At 42.7% G+C, this 17,082-nt stretch overlaps 1 protein-coding gene across 2 annotated transcripts in view; it reads left to right on the forward strand.

Moving 5' to 3' along the window:
- Positions 1-16,544, forward strand: part of BACE2 (beta-secretase 2) — a 29,178-nt gene extending 12,634 nt beyond the window's left edge. For both annotated transcript variants that reach the window (XM_072138800.1, XM_072138801.1), the window contains exons 2-9: positions 3,521-3,609; positions 5,848-6,064; positions 6,726-6,854; positions 7,546-7,680; positions 8,260-8,361; positions 9,939-10,088; positions 11,709-11,877; positions 14,441-16,544. In XM_072138800.1, the coding sequence (XP_071994901.1) occupies positions 3,521-3,609; positions 5,848-6,064; positions 6,726-6,854; positions 7,546-7,680; positions 8,260-8,361; positions 9,939-10,088; positions 11,709-11,877; positions 14,441-14,688 (1,239 nt within the window). In that variant the 3' untranslated portion in view covers positions 14,689-16,544. The remainder of the gene's footprint in view (positions 1-3,520; positions 3,610-5,847; positions 6,065-6,725; positions 6,855-7,545; positions 7,681-8,259; positions 8,362-9,938; positions 10,089-11,708; positions 11,878-14,440) is intronic.
- Positions 16,545-17,082: the final 538 nt, after the last annotated feature.

Here is a 17,082-nt window from a genome sequence, read left to right on the forward strand (position 1 = left end):
ACTACTATAATACTGCCCCCTATGTACAGGAATATAACTACTATAATACTGCCCCCTATGTACAAGAATATAACTACTATAATACTGCCCCCTATGTACAAGAATATAACTACTATAATACTGCCCCCTATGTACAAGAATATAACTACTATAATACTGCCCCCTATGTACAAGAATATAACTACTATAATACTGCCTCCTATGTACAAGAATATAACTACTATAATACTGCCCCCTATGTACAAGAATATAACTACTATAATACTGCCTCCTATGTACAAGAATATAACTACTATAATACTGCCCCCTATGTACAGGAATATAACTACTATAATACTGCCCCTATGTACAAGAATATAACTACTATAATACTGCCCCTATGTACAAGAATATAACTACTATAATACTGCCCCCTATGTACAAGAATATAACTACTATAATACTGCCCCCTATGTACAGGAATATAACTACTATAATACTGCTCCCTATGTACAGGAATATAACTACTATAATACTGTCCCCTATGTACAAGAATATAACTACTATAATACTGCCTCCTATGTACAAGAATATAACTACTATAATACTGCTCCCTATGTACAAGAATATAACTACTATAATACTGCCCCCTATGTACAAGAATATAACTACTATAATACTGCCCCCTATGTACAGGAATATAATTACTATAATACTGCCCCCTATGTACAGGAATATATCTACTATAATACTGCCCCCTATGTACAAGAATATAACTACTATAATACTGCCCCCTATGTACAAGAATATATCTACTATAATACTGCCCCCTATGTACAAGAATATAACTACTATAATACTGCCCCCTATGTACAAGAATATAACTACTATAATACTGCCCCCTATGTACAGGAATATAACTACTATAATACTGTCCTATGTACAAGAATATAACTACTATAATACTGCCCTCTATGTACAAGAATATAACTACTATAATACTGCCCCCTATGTACAAGAATATAACTACTATAATACTGCCCCCTATGTACAAGAATATAACTACTATAATACTGCCCCCTATGTACAGGAATATAACTACTATAATACTGCCCCCTATGTACAGGAATATAACTACTATAATACTGTCCCCTATGTACAAGAATATAACTACTATAATACCGCCCCCTATGTACAAGAATATAACTACTATAATACTGCCCCCTATGTACAGGAATATAACTACTATAATACTGCCCCCTATGTACAGGAATATAACTACTATAATACTGTCCCCTATGTACAGGAATATAACTACTATAATACTGCCCCCTATGTACAAGAATATAACTACTATAATACTGCCCCCTATGTACAAGAATATAACTACTATAATACTGCCCCCTATGTACAGGAATATAACTACTATAATACTGCCCCCTATGTACAAGAATATAACTACTATAATACTGCCCCCTATGTACAAGAATACAACTACTATAATACTGCCTCTCTGTACAAGAATATAACTACTATAATACTGACCCCTATGTACAAGAATATAACTACTATAATACTGACCCCTATGTACAGGAATATAACTACTATAATACTGCCCCCTATGTACAAGAATATAACTACTATAATACTGACCCCTATGTACAGGAATATAACTGCTATAATACTGCCCCCTATGTACAAGAATATAACTGCTATAATACTGCCCCCTATGTACAAGAATATAACTACTATAATACTGCCCCCTATGTACAGGAATATAACTACTATAATACTGCCCCCTATGTACAAGAATATAACTACTATAATACCGCCCCCGTGTACAAGAATATAACTACTATAATACTGCCCCCTATGTACAAGAATATAACTACTATAATACTGCCCCCTATGTACAAGAATATAACTACTATAATACTGCCCCCTATGTACAGGAATATACTATAATACGGTAATATGATGCATGCAGCACACAGAACTATGAAGCTGCTATCAGTCACTTGTATAGATGTTTCTCTTCTCCGCACTGCAGATATGTGAGATAAAGCTGTGATCATGGGGGCAGGGATTTTTCTGGATCTCTGCCAGCAATTTTAATGAAGAACACCCACAGTCAGCCTCTCCCCTGCATGAACTGGCCGATAACAGAGAACACTACATGTTATATAACTGATCAGTAACTGGACGCTCATCTCTAGGATTTGGGGGCAGAATCCCTTTAATCTGACCACCTGGATACATTTTGGGTCGGGATCTTGATACAATGTAACATGTGATATATTGGGTGCTCGCCCTGTTCTATACAATGTGTCCAGTGTTGCTTGGTTGGGGTGGCAGAGACTCTGTGGGTGAGGGCGGCATTGAGCAGAGCCATGAATGCCGGGCGCTGTGATGTAAGGGGGTGCTCCGCTGCTGTCACATTCCACAGCTGCACCCTGGTACATGTCTCAGTAACATGGGAAGATCTGCAGGTGCCTCCTCCAGCCGCACAGGGCGCCCCCTATAGGTCTACAGTCTCCTCTGACATCTTTTTAACCCTTCCCATTACCATTCTTCCCATGTTGGACCCTTATATGCAATGTCTGTTACCCCATTAAAGATTGCTAACATATTTTTAGGGTTTTCGGTGAATTAAACGGCTTGGATGCTGCCCTGATGCACTGTAACGATAAAATGCTAACAAACCTGGGGTCAATGCCAGAGCCACTTCATGGGCTGTTACACTGTCTTCAATTCAGCAATTTCCGCGTCCCTTATGTAAACGCTCACAGTGGAGGGAATCGAGGGGTTGGAGTTCTCATGCACAGTTTAACAGCCTTTGAAGCTAGAGCATGGAGAGGATCTGGTCACGCCCTCCAAAGAACGTCATTAGCATAATTTTAAAAGTAGATTATAGAAGGAAGGATAACGTATAAGAAGATTACAACAATCACTATGTTGGATTTGAGTTATGTCCCTGGTTTATTGGTTTATCATGATGGATTTTTATAGTCAATTTCCTTTTACAATGTAATCTGGACTGATACATTTTCCTTGCACTGATACATTGTAACAAACTCAGGATACATTGGTGTCAAACATTTATGCTACAACCTCCATTTATGACACTGGAAGCTGAGTGCCACCAGCTCCTCTCTCCATTTGGGGGTACAATGGACCCCAACAGCAAGTTATGTCCTACTCTGTGTGTAGAGGATATCTTGCTACTGGAATACCCCTTTTGTCCCTGGGAAAGCTGGGTACAAAATAGTAAAAAAACAGCAGACTTTGAAGTTTGTATTTGCTGTAGTTGGAGCATGTACCGGGTGGTTTTACCAGAATTCGATAATTTCATTCTAAATGGCTTATACATTCCTGCATCTAGGAATGCACCATTGGAACTGCTCATCCTGAGCTTTCTGGTTCATGAATATAATAGAAACACACATAGATGCTGAATAGATGCAGTTGCCGTATATTTGGTCTCAGTTTTGGATATAATTTCTTTCCCTCTGATTTTAATGTATCTTACTTTATTTTGCAGCTGAATATATTGGTGGATACGGGGAGCAGTAATTTTGCGGTCGCTGGAGCCCCAAATCCTGACATTAGCAAATACTATCATTCGGACTGGTAAGTGCCTTTATGTTGAATAATGGGGCTAGGTTAAAGCTCCTCTGCACCTCACAAAGAGGTTCTGCAGCAGCTGAGCTATGTCTTAATGCTGTGGATTTCTTCAGCCTCTATTTATACACACACACATTTCCCCACCTGTGGATGTGGGGACACTACAACTCCCAGCATGACATAGATCAGCAAGACCTACTAGGGGTTGTAGTTTCTCTCTTTGGGATTGGGATGTGTCGATATGGACACATAAGGCGGTGACTCAGTGCGGTGTGAAGGTGATAAGATCGCAGGATTTCAGACTAAGCTGAAGGATCTGTCTCTGCTCGGGTTTGCAAATCCCTAATCCCTTGCACACTGGGACAAAACCTCTGCGAGTACAATTACTCACCAGGCAGGTCAGTGACACATGGATTGATCCATGTCTTGACATATAGAATAACCAGGACCATTCCGCACACTGATCTATGGTGATTTAAAGCTGTGCACCTCACAAAGGGGTTCTGCAGCAGCTGCGGTATGCCTTAATACAGTGGATTTCTTCAGCCTCATTATTTATACACACACACCTGGATGATGCAGGTTTCCCCACCTATAGATGTGGGGACACTACAACTCCCAGCATGACCTAGATCAGCAAGACATACTAGGAGTTGTAGTTTCTATATAGGATCAGTGTGTGTGAATTCTGGCATTAAAATTTAAGCCTCATATTTCGGATTATCTGACTGATCCCATTCATTTTTTTTAATGCAGAAATACCAAAACTGAATAAAAATGGATTAATAGTAGATTGTAGCCCAAAAATGTCAAGTGATAACTACAACTGTCCCTACAAAGGAAAGTATCTAGTTTATAGTTACTGCATTTTACCAAATCCATCCATTCCAGCACACACAGCTCTGCTACATCCATTCACTCACACATTATTTTTGTTTTTACCTAAGCCACGCCTTGTGCTCTGCCCCTTACTCCACCCCCCACACAGTATAATTTTCCCACTAGTTCCTCTCATCTCCCCTTTACATTGTGTCCTACCAGCACACTCACATTGTAGCCCCTCTTATATTGTGCCCCCAGTTCCACTTCATATTAAATCCCCCTCATAATGTGCCCTACAGCAGCTCCTCTGTTATTGTGCCCCACAGCGGCGCCCCCTCATGTAGCGCCCCACAGCAGCGCCCCCACAATGAAATAATAAACACATGTACTCACAGTTCCCCCACAGCAGCCCCCCCCCCCCCCCAAACCGGCCACCAGGGATGACATCATCAGATGATGTCCTCGCCTGCCGACTCTGCTTCATACAGCAGAGACACTGTGATAGTGCAGGGAGCTGATGGTTCTCTATATTATCCCTGTAAACTGCTGCCACCATCCGGAGGATGCCAGCAGAGCCGATGTCCCGGCACATACCTCCCACCGGGTGGGACAGAGACCAAAACCGGGACTGTACCGCTGCATCCGGGACGGTTGGGAGGTATGCGCGTGCACAGCTCTTGCTACATCTGGCCCCACTCTGGCCCACAAGAAAGGGTGTGCGTGTGCAGAAGGGTCTGCAGTTTAGTGCACACAAAAAAAAGTTTATTTGGTTTTTTTTTTACTTACAATGTGGTTCCTCACACGAAGAGGCTCCTAGCAATCAATAACCTGGAATGTCGCTGTACAGGTTACACCGGTTATTGTCATCATGTAATAATATGGGTCTCCTGGGTCCGGCACGCACATTGCTGTGTGTATGATGGTGGTAGTGTCACAATGGTACAACAAGAGGGTGTACAGAGTTCAAACTTGCAGTCAGACCCTCTAGGGTAAATGAGCTGCCAAGGAGATGCTGTCTATTAGAATCCGCACCACCCCTGTTCATGAGTTGTTTGCTTTTTGGTTCATTTTGAATTAAATAGAATAGAGCTACAAAACCCATGGATGGGGGTGGTGCTTTGTCTTGTAGAAGGCAACCATGTTTTTCGGATCCTAGACATCCCCTTTAAGTGTGACCTTAAGTCTGTTAAGAGAAAAGGAAATTAATGATTCTCATTGTTTAATATGATCCTCTATGATGCAGTCAGTGGCCTCTTACCATAATCATGAAAGTAAATGATACAATTCTGGCTTCCTGCAGCCACCACTAGGGGGAGCTCGCTGTATACAGACTGGAAAATTGTGTGAATAGAGTTAAAAACGGTAGAATACAGAAAACATTAAATTCATTAAATGTACAGTTTTTACCATTTTCTGTTCAAGGTCCATAACATACGAGCCACTGGGTCTTGACGTAACGGTCCGGTATACTCAGGGAAGTTGGTCCGGAGTTCTTGGAAAAGATGTCATCAATCTTCCCAAGGGAATCAATGGCACCTTTGTTGTGAATATTGCCTCCATCATGCAGTCGGAGAGCTTCTTTATGCCCCAAATCAACTGGCAAGGAATTCTGGGACTGGCCTACAAGACCTTGGCTAAAGTGAGTGACATAAGGTACCTTAGATAGTGAATGGTGCGATGGACATGGCTGATAACAGAGAGCAATTGTTCACATCAAAACAATGCCCGTGGTTGCCATCTAGTGCTGAGCAACGTCATGTGCAGGTACAGGTATGGCTGTCTTCATGTGTATCTTAGGGGTGAACCTAAATTCTCTGCTCCCTGAGGTATAGATCTGTCCCCGTTTGCCCCCACCAGTAATAATATATCAGCTTATTTTTTCAAGTAGGGTCTTCATTTATTTCTATGTGGTGCTGCCTAAGGCAAAAGGCTCCACTCGCCTCACAGCTGGTGCATCACACTATATAGCTGACCCCTCAGCCTTTCCAGGCTCCTGAATATGAGATCCACCTAGTTATGCCTAGGTCAGAGTCTGGGAAAGTTGGGTGTCTTTCCCACCAAACTCCTTACGGATGACTATGAACAACTCCTAGGGATAGTTTACCAGTTTTCCTACGGAAATTCAGTGCTACATCCCTCTCACTGCTGCTCAGGATTCTGGAAAAGATGTGTGACGATCTCTGATACTGCAGTATGTGAACAGAACTGAGCTGCAGTAACAGGCTAGGCCACACCTGGCAGGGGGCGCTAGTGAGACATTAATTCTTATTTAATCCCTGAAATATTTGTTTCCCTTCCAGCCTTCAAGCTCTGTGGAAACCTTCTTCGACTCCCTTGTTGAGCAGCAGAAGATTCCCAATATCTTCTCCATGCAGATGTGTGGAGCTGGTCTGCCCACTACTGGCATAGGCACCAATGGTGGCAGCCTGGTAAGTGCCCATCATCACTCCTCACCAAACACTGTAGCAGCGCAGATCTCTCTATGCTACAATGTATCAGTCCTAGATTCCAGACTGTTTAGCTCACAGAGCGTTGCCGAGACTGGATACAATTGTCTCCACTTCTAGGAATCGTTAGATTATCTGTGAAGCCACTCCCCCTGGTTATAAATCTCCTCCCTCTGGACACTACAGATCGCTCACGCTGTGCATGTGCTCCTTTTTCATACCCTTTACCAGCAGAAACACAGTATGTACATGCACATATCCATGTGATGTCACATGACCCTACTATTCCGTCTGAAACCAAAATTGAAACCCCCCTGCGCATGCGCTGATGGTCATCTTGGGGTTGCTCAAGTGCATACTGTCCTGAAGGCTCGCGCATGCGCTGGGTTTGCTTATAAATGTTACACAATGAACTTTGCAGCTGTTACTCTTCGTAGTCTAGCTAGATTTGGGGAAATCGGTCACTAAGCCACTCCCCCAGGGAAGTGCCTTGGTGTGACAAGGACGGCCCATGTAGGGTGGAGCTCTCATAAACGGGACAGAAAAAAAAAATTTAGCTGGGGTCATCTCTCATGTCATGAAAGTCTTGGAACATGTAGGACTTTTCCCAGATGTTTGGAGATTCGTGTTTTTAAATTTTACATTATTGTGATTGAGCGGTTGCCCCCTGCAGGTCATGGGTGGTATAGAGCCGAGTCTATACAGTGGGGACATCTGGTACACGCCCATCACTGAGGAGTGGTACTACCAAGTGGAGGTGCTCAAGTTTGAAGTTGGCGGCCTGAACCTAAACCTGGATTGTACAGAGGTAATTGTGATGTGGGAGGAGGAGGAGGAGGGGGGGTGTTGTTGATTTTTATGATTATTTTGGTAAATTTTGGCTGTTAATTGTCTAAGAAACCTGAGATTAATAAAGTTCTGGTTTTTTTCTTCTTTTTTTTTTGCCGAAATATAGAGCCACTCTTGTCCATGGGCTGTGGTATTGCAGATAATAAATATATATAATATTATTAATAATAATATTATTATTATTATTTATTTATTTATTTATTTTTCCCTATATTCTACCTTTTTATGGTTTCTGCTCCAGCAGCTCTAAGCTGTCATTCAGAGAATGGAACAGGAAGCGGAGAGCGCTGTTCTCCAAGTAGTGGCTGAACTGTGTCGCTGCAGGAGAATGGCACCGTCTACTTCCCGTTCTCTTCTCTATGTATCCCCTACTGAGAACAGCTGATCTGTGGCGATACAGGATGTCAGACCTCCACCAATCCGATGCTGAGTAATTATTCTTGGTCGAGGAATACCCCTTTAAGGACTATACTGTACATACACAATGTCTCTCTTATGAACTGGGTGATTAAGATGAGATTATTTTCCCCTCCTGTAGTATAATTCGGATAAGGCCATAGTGGACAGCGGCACCACCCTCCTGCGCCTGCCGGAGAAGGTCTTCAGTGCGTTGGTGGAAGGGATTATTGCGACGTCTCTGGTGAGTCACTTTGTGTAGAGAAAGTTATGAGCTTTTACTTACTTTAGTTTTTTGGTTTGTTTTTATTTGAAAGGTTAGAAACTTCCACAATTCTGCATTTATTACTAGTACAAGTCACTACAAGAATTTCTATAATATATCGCATCGGAGCCGAGCGCCACTTTCCCCACTGTGTCTCTTATCATTCTCGCTCCTTCCTCCCAGGAGTGAACCTAAACTTTCTGCTGCCTGAGAGGAGCTATAGAAGGACCCCCCCCCCCCCCTTCTCCTCCACATCCAGTAGTAATATATTGGGTTATTATTTTAGTACATTGGTTCTCCACGCAATGTCTCCCACCCATGCTGACATCTGGTGTGAAAAAAACCGCTATTTTTAATTACAATTCTTTATATAGCGCACTCAGATTACGCAGCGCTGCACAGAGTTTGCCAAATTTGTCTCTGTCCCCAATGGGGGTCACAATCTAATCAACCTACCAGTATGTTTTGGAGTGTGGGAGGAAACCGGAGGACCCGGAAGAAACCCACGCAAACACAGAGAGAACATACAAACTCTTTTTAGACCTGGGTGGGACTTGAACCCAGGACCCCAGTGCTGAAAAGCTGTAGTGCTAACCACTGAGCCACCGTGCTGCCCCTACTTTTAAAGGAAACCTACCATCACGGGTCTACCTATTAACAGGTTGATCTAATGAATAGCGTACGAGCCCTTTTTTTTTTTTTTAGGGCTAATCCTTCTGTCCCCACTAACTTTTAAAGTCTTTTATGACCCTAAAATGTAAATTTCTGAAATGGGCTCCTGTGGCGTAGAGTAGCCGGAGCTGAAGCTATGTGGCATGCCCACTCCATGCCCCAGTAGCCTCTTTCGAATAAGGGCGCGGATGCTATTCATTAAATCAACCTGCCACCGGATCTACCTTTAAAGGAAACCTACCCTCATGGATCTACCTATTAAGTGTCAAGTTAAGCTTCGTAGCAGGTGATTGATTGGTCCCCTGATGCTGCCTTAGGCAAGAGGCTCAACTCGCCACATGGCAAATGGACCCCTGCATCTCCTAATAGGATTTTCACTCTGAAATCTCTGCTGAATTTTGCTTGCAGAGATGGACAGAGGGTCCCTGAGTTGTCAGATTACATAGATGTCTATGGGGAGGAGAGGGGTAGGGGAGGGTCACGGCAGCGAGCTTTCCACCCACCAGCACAGAGAGGACTGTAGATTATAGATACAGACGACAGGAGACGCAGTGTTACTCGGCCTGTACTGTAATGTTTGCATTACTTAGGAGTAGTAATAGGGTAAAGCTCGGTCATCTCTTGTGTTTGCTCTTATGTCTGGACCTTCTCTCCTTTACCAAACATAACTGGAAAACACACAGAGGGACACGGCGGCTCCAGCTTCCTCTTCTTCTTTCTATTTTCTTCTTTTCTTTTCTTTTTTTTTTCCCTTCCATTATAGGTTGTAGCTGGCCCTCGCTTTGGTTCTTCTATACGTCTTTTTCAGGCAGAATAACCAGAGGAGGGGGGAGGTGCTTTCATTTCCCTCACTCTCTTCCCTCCTTTGTCGTTGATTTTTGCAGATTGAGAACTTCAATAATGAGTTCTGGACGGGCCTGCAGTTGGCCTGCTGGGAGAAGACAGCGGAGCCCTGGGCCTACTTCCCTGACCTGTCCATCTACCTGCGGGATGTGAACGCCAGCGAGTCCTTCCGCCTCACCATAAAGCCTCAGGTGAGACTCATTTTTAGATTTTTTTTTTTTTTTCTTCCTCGCCGCACTCTTTATGGATACAGATGTATTTGGATGCACATTGCAAAGATAAAAAAATATGTATATATGTATATTTTTAACATTTCTGTTCCATTCAACTTTTTTGTATTGGAGATGGAGTGGATGGAAATTTAGAATTTCTGCAGTTACATTTTACTGTATACAGGCAGTCCCCGGGACTGTAGGTTTGTTCTTAAGTTGAATTTGTATGTAAGTCGAAACTGTATATTTTATAATTGTAGTTCCCGACAATTTTTTTTTTTGCCCCAGTGACAATTGGAGTTTCAAATTTTTTTGGTGTAATAGGACCAAGAATTATCAATAAAGCTTCATTGCAGACAATTTTAAGCTGATTATTGCAATCTGGGACTATTTTAAAGCATCCAGAGAGCTTCACCAGAGGTCACAGTGGGCAGAGGGGTCCGTCTGTAACTATGGGTTGTCTGTAAGTCGGGTGTCCTTAAGTAGGGGACCGCCTGTATATAGTATAAAGTAAAAGCCAAGTTTTTCAGCACAATTTTTGAGCTGAAAAAAACTCCCCTAGGCTTATATGCGAGTATATATCAAGTTATGGAACATCCTCTTCCCCCGCATCTCCTCTTCTGGTCTTGCACGCAGCGGCATGTGGTGACAGTGTGTACGGGGGCAGAGCACGTAGATGTTCCTCTGCCTGCACTCCCAGGAACCCAGAAGAGGAGATGCGGGGAGAAGAGGAAGCCGGTGGTGAGCACCAGAGGGAAAGTACAAAGTTTGTTATTAATTGGGGGGAGCTGCTGTGGACTTGGATAGGGGCTTGCATTTCCAACCCTAAGCTTAAACTTGAGTCAATATTTTTTTTAGGGGGGGGGGGGTAAAATTGGAGCCTAGGCTTATACTTGAGTATATATGGGTAAAGAACCTCTTACCCAAATAGGATTTTATATACCCCTAAAAGCAAATTGCACAAAACTCCATTATTTTATACTATGTGCATGGAGGGGCTTTAGTAACCCCCACTATGGCTACTCTGGCTCATTTCCATAATTTTTAAAGTTTATTTGAGAAGAAAGGATGCCATGGATGTCAAATCTAAGAAGATTACTCATAGATCCGGGCACTGTGACTCTGGTAATGTCCCTGGTTTATTAATTCACAGTGAATTATTATTATTTTTTAAATATTCCCCCTATATCTACTCTGTATGAATGTGCACAGTGCCTTATTATGACCATATTCTCTGTGCCCTGTTCTTCAGGAGAAGGTTGGGCGGAATGCAGAATAAAAGATCATAACAGTAGAGATAAAAAAAGTTCCTGTTCTGTAGAATAATAATCATGTAAAGATCTATAGGTGGAAACGTCTGGGGTTACTCAAACAGGAAAATATCCTGGTGACAAGGTGAACAGGGTGGGGTGTGATCTGCGTCATGTTCCACCGGACATTTTCCAGGCACAGGATCAGATCTCAGGTTTGTTTTAACAATTCACAACTCTCTTCCTTTATGTTAAAAAAAAAAAAAAAAAATTAAACACAAAAGATAAAACATGGGGGATCCACATTTTTTTCCATATAATGTGTGTGATTTTCATTGTTTCCCTCCAGCTATACATCCAGTCTGTAATCACATCCCGCGATGATCTGAACTGTTACCGCTTCGGCATCTCTCCTTCATCCAACGCTTTGGTGATCGGAGCCACCGTCATGGAAGGGTTTTACGTCATCTTTGACCGGGAAGAGAAGAGGGTCGGTTTTGCTGTCAGTAAATGCGCAGGTGAGACAATGAATCTTACACTACATCTCCTGCAATGTGGTAACATTGGGTCTGTAATAGCCAGAGCCCCCGGAGTGAATCCATAGGCTGGTTGGTATGGCTTCTCTTCACACTACAAGGCGTGCCCTAGTGAACAGGCCGTGATCATGTGATCCCTGGGCCCTTCCAATGTTGGGGCCTATCGGATCTTGTACAGCTTTGGTGTAACTATAGAGGGTGCAGTAGCAATTTGGGAGACCATGCAGCGCTGTACAACACTTGAATCTACTTTAACTGCTTGCAATTTAAGCATTGGAAATTATACAACCTTACTCTGTGCACTGAGATTTATGACACAAGCTGCCACATGAGTCCCACCTCTTCTTACATAACCAACCCTTTATCAGACTTGGTAGTGAGCGACTATATGGTCAAATAACTGAGGCTATAGGTAGTCGCAGCTACAGGGGTTACAGTCTTCTCCTTCTACTCCATTCTCATTACAATCCAGTATATACAGCTGCTATCTAATCCGTATTGTATAGCCATCCAGCCTACTTAGAGCTTAGCATATATATCTAAGCTGCCGTTATGTATCTATCCACCTTGCATAGCTTAGATATAGCAGCACAGCTCTAACATTATTTAAGCATCCACCTTACATAGAGCTGAGTGGCTGTATCTAAGCTGCCATTATATAGTCATCCATGTTGCACAGCTTATATACAGCACCTCAGCTCTAACATTAAAAAGATGTGTATATATACTGGCAGCTTAGATACAGGAGCTCAATTCTATGTAAGTGGCGGTGTCTATATAATGGCAGTTTAGATACAGCAGCTCCACCATTATATAACCATCCACCTTACATAGAGCTGAGCTGCTGTATCTAAACTGTCATTCTATAGATATGCATCTTGCATAGCTTGGATACAGCACCTCAGCTCTAACATTAAATAGATATCCACCTTACATGGAGCTGAGCTGCTGTATCTAAGCTGCCGTTATAGATATCCATCCTTACATAGAGATGAGAGCTGAGCTGCTGTATCTAAGCTGTCATTATATAGGCATCTACCTTACATAGAACTGAGCTGCTGTATCTAAGCTGCCATTATATAGGCATCCACCTTGCATAGAGGTGTTGTAGCTAAGCCATGGTAATGAACATGGCTTCTAGTCCTACACACTTGTGCATCATATCAATGTTCTCAATCCCTTTGCTTACCAATCCTGTCCTTATACTGGACTTGGTCCTCTTGTAACCGAGGGTCATATAGATGCCCTCAGTTAAAATAACCGTAAAATAAAAATCTGTAAATGCCCTGCAGGGTTTTAGTCTTATAAATAAACATTCCTCATGTTTAACATTCCACAAGTGATTTAGTTCCCTAAAAAATCTGTGAATTCCCCTTTTATTTTCACACCAGAGGACATGGAGTCTGATGTAGTAATGGATTTGGTTGGGCCTACATAATTTACAGGGAGTGAGCAGCCAATCAGATTCTAGCTTTCATATTATCAGCCCTGGTTTGACAGTGAAAGACGCAATGTGATTGGTGTGTAGGGGCAAAATGGCTGCCTCCATATAGTGAGGTGATTGATGCCCTTTTATTCAAGATAAATTATCTAAACCACAATTAAAATAAATATAAAAGTTGGAAACATTATTGTACATCTCTTTGTCGTGATCATTGGCCAAGTCATAAGTCATAAGTCCAGCTAAACGCAATGGACATGCCCCCCGCAGTTTGTAGTATAGTTTGTAGTATAGGAGCTTTAGCAGACGACTTCCATCACCCGCAAACCATGAGATTGTGTCTGGTATTGCAGCTTCACTCAAGTGAATGGCACTTGGCTGCAATACCACACACAACCATAGGGCAGGTGTGGCGCTATTTTTGGAAACAATTCCTCTCTAAAAATTTACGGTGTATAAATCTTTTCGTACAATTTTATTAGCCTTATATGTGGTTTACAGAGTGTAAAATTTCTGCAGCGGCCTCATTACCTCGGTGTAACCTCTTGTGTTTGCGTTGGCTGTCACTCGTAACAAGTCTTGTTCGTCTCTCCAGGAACTAAACGACAAGGTTTATTTGGCTGGCAAAGCGTTTCTATAATGGCGTCCCCATTAACCCCTTACATTACAGGTTACAGCTGCTGCGGATAATTGTCTGCCTATGGGGGCGGGGGCTAAAATCAGGGGGGACCTCCTCCCCCACCCAGTGGTAACATCACTATATGTGTTTTATGTCATTTTTTTTTTCCTTTTTATGGAGCATTTTTTTTTTTTTTTTTTTTTGGAAACGGACGTTAGATTAAAGGAATTTTTCAGTTTTACGTAACCAGTCCTTAAACTAAAACCTTCCCCAAAATTTATAGGCCGCACAGAATTTGATTGATCAAGGACAGACTTGTCTCCCATGTTTGATTTCGGGATATTTTGCGCCATCTAGTGGCCAGATGCAGGATCTATTTTTTTATACCGTAGTATATATATTTTTTTTTGTACTGAAATTATTTACTTGGATTTTATATATATTTTATATGTTTTGTATAAATGTACTTTTTCTGCTTTTCCCAGAGGTGAATGGAGTGACGGTATCGGAGATCTCCGGCCCGTTCAGTACTCAGCACATATCCAGTAACTGCATTGCCAGTAACCCCTTCAGGGAGCCCATCATGTGGATCATATCGTACGCGCTCATGACCTTCTGCGGCATAGTCCTCCTGGTCCTGGTGGTCTTACTGCTCCTGCCCAACAGACGTCACAGCAGCGACCCCGAGGTGGTCAACGACGAGTCCTCCTTGGTGCGTCATCGCTGGAAATGACCTGCAGGCGGCGCCGTATCCTCCTCGGTCTACGATGGACCTGGTGACATTTCTCTTGCTGCTGGGAACTATTTGGTTTTTACGAAAACCCGTCGCCACCCACGCGGTTTGCAAGATCTGCGTAACTTATTGCCTTTCCTTTCCTTGTAAGGTCCAATGTATGCCAGTATTGGCAGAGTCCTACTACTACTACTCTCACCGGATGCACTGTAACATATCATATTGTGTCTTAAAGCCATAGGCCGCGACCACTCAGCAATACCAAATATGCATAAAAGGTACCACCGCCCCTTTAAAAAAAAAAAAAACAACATTCTCCTTTGTGCTCTACTCATCACCTAATATATATAACCATTAGTTATATCTGTTAGTGGAAAGCTGGGTTATAACCAGTATAGATTATCTTAAAGGGATTGTCCATGGCCTCTTTCTACCATAAAGAGCGTCGCCTCCATAGGTTGTGTTATTGAGCTGCAATACCACGCACGACCTATAGGGAGGATGCCGTGCAGTCATGTTATTTTTTTTCTAATATGAAAACAGTCCCTTTAAATGGATTTTTTTTTTTTAAAGGGGTGGGGGGGCGGAGTTCCTTCTCAACGTCATGTGCACATAGCCTGTGCTTTGCCTTCTACATTCCACACGGACTTGACGCTTCTGGTTTTCTTTGTGTTTTTCCGATCAGGGATATTTGCCCTTCGGACTCTCAATCCTCTTTTTTCTGTTTCCTATAATAATGAGGATGTGTTCAGAATATTAATTTGATTATAGGACATGCTAACAGTCAGGGCTTATCTTCCGTCTAAAATCAACTTTTAAAATTTTAATGAGCCCGAGGGGCTCCTTGGGGGTGTTACCAGAGCCCCTCAGTGCTGTAGTTTCACAGGCTGTTACACTGTGCAGGAACACCCTCCTACTGTATGATATCACATCAGGCAGAGGAAGGGGGATGCAGTGTAATAGGATGTGAGGCTACAGCACAGAGGGGCTCTGGTAACACCCCAAGAGCCCTTCAGGCTCATTAACATAATTATAAAAGTTGATTTTAGAAGAAAGGAGGTCATGAATAACACGTTTAAGAAGATTCCCACAGTCCCGTGTCCCTGATGTATGGATATGATGAATTTTGATGGTAAATCTTCTTTTAAGGGGCAGAACTTTTTTATACTTGGGGCAGTTTTATCACTTGTGTTCCTAATGTACAGGATGTAGTAGTGAAATCCTCAGGGATACATCTAGTACAAAGACTTTGCCCTGAAATTTGATGTATTTAATCCACTATACAATAGATAAGGGCATCTTTACAACACCAAAAATACCTCTTACCCCACCAAAATGACAATCGGGGGTTGGAAATTGCCTTATTACCTTTGCCCCTCCCCTCTGTATAATCTCAGCCACTAGGAACATTCATAAGCCTAACCATGACCCTCCCCTGCAGAACTGGTTTTAGGTTGTTAGGTGGGCGTGGCTTTATATTGATGGGATATTGTTGGTGTAATTGCTCCATTAATTCAGAGGCCACTTATAGGTCATCCATAGTCCTCGGCCCCTCTGCTTGCGTGACTGTGCTTTGTCTCTATGATGAGAGTTGTAGTACAGGAAGTGTAATTGATATACAATCCTGTTCTTTACTCTCACTGCTCTGCTGTTCTGTCCTGTAAATGACAGCTCTCCCTTGTGGCCATGAACCAATAAAAAATAGTTTTGTTGTTTGTATTAATTGTCCAACCTACGCTCTGATTTTTAAGTTCTCACTAGAATCTGACACCTGGATGTTTACTTCATTGTTGTATTTATAAAAGTGTGTAAATGAGACTGAAAAAAAACACAATTAAACCAAAATCTATATCAAATGTCTCCTATTATTTCATTGGGATTACCCAAAACCCTGGAAAACAGAGGATGAAGAACAGGAACAGGCACAGAATCGGAGACTGCTTTAGTCACTTGTAAGATTCTATCTCGCCCAAAGTGCCTTATTCCCATCAATACCTTCCTACATTCCTATAAGTGTTGTATAATGTTTTATATCTGTGGTCTCCAACCACTGGGCCGAGGCCCAACACTGCTTCAACTTGGAAAGAAAAAAAATGGGGTATATGCCTCCGACCCTCCTCTTCACCTCGTGACTTCACCTTCTTCTCTTCTCAGCGGAGTCCCCGCCTCTCACTCATCGGGGGCTGGTGTAATGCGAGTCCCCGCCTCTCACTCATCGGGGGCTGGTGTAATGCGAGTCCCCGCCTCTCACTCATCGGGGGCTGGTGTAATGCGAGTCCCCGCCTCTCACTCATCGGGGGCTGGTGTAATGCGAGTCCCCGCCTCTCACTCATCGGGGGCCGGTGTAATGCGAGTCCCCGCCTCTCACTCATCGGGGGCCGGTGTAATGCGAGT

Source organism: Engystomops pustulosus, chromosome 2, assembly GCF_040894005.1.
Source record: "Engystomops pustulosus chromosome 2, aEngPut4.maternal, whole genome shotgun sequence".
Classification (NCBI taxonomy): domain Eukaryota; kingdom Metazoa; phylum Chordata; class Amphibia; order Anura; family Leptodactylidae; genus Engystomops; species Engystomops pustulosus.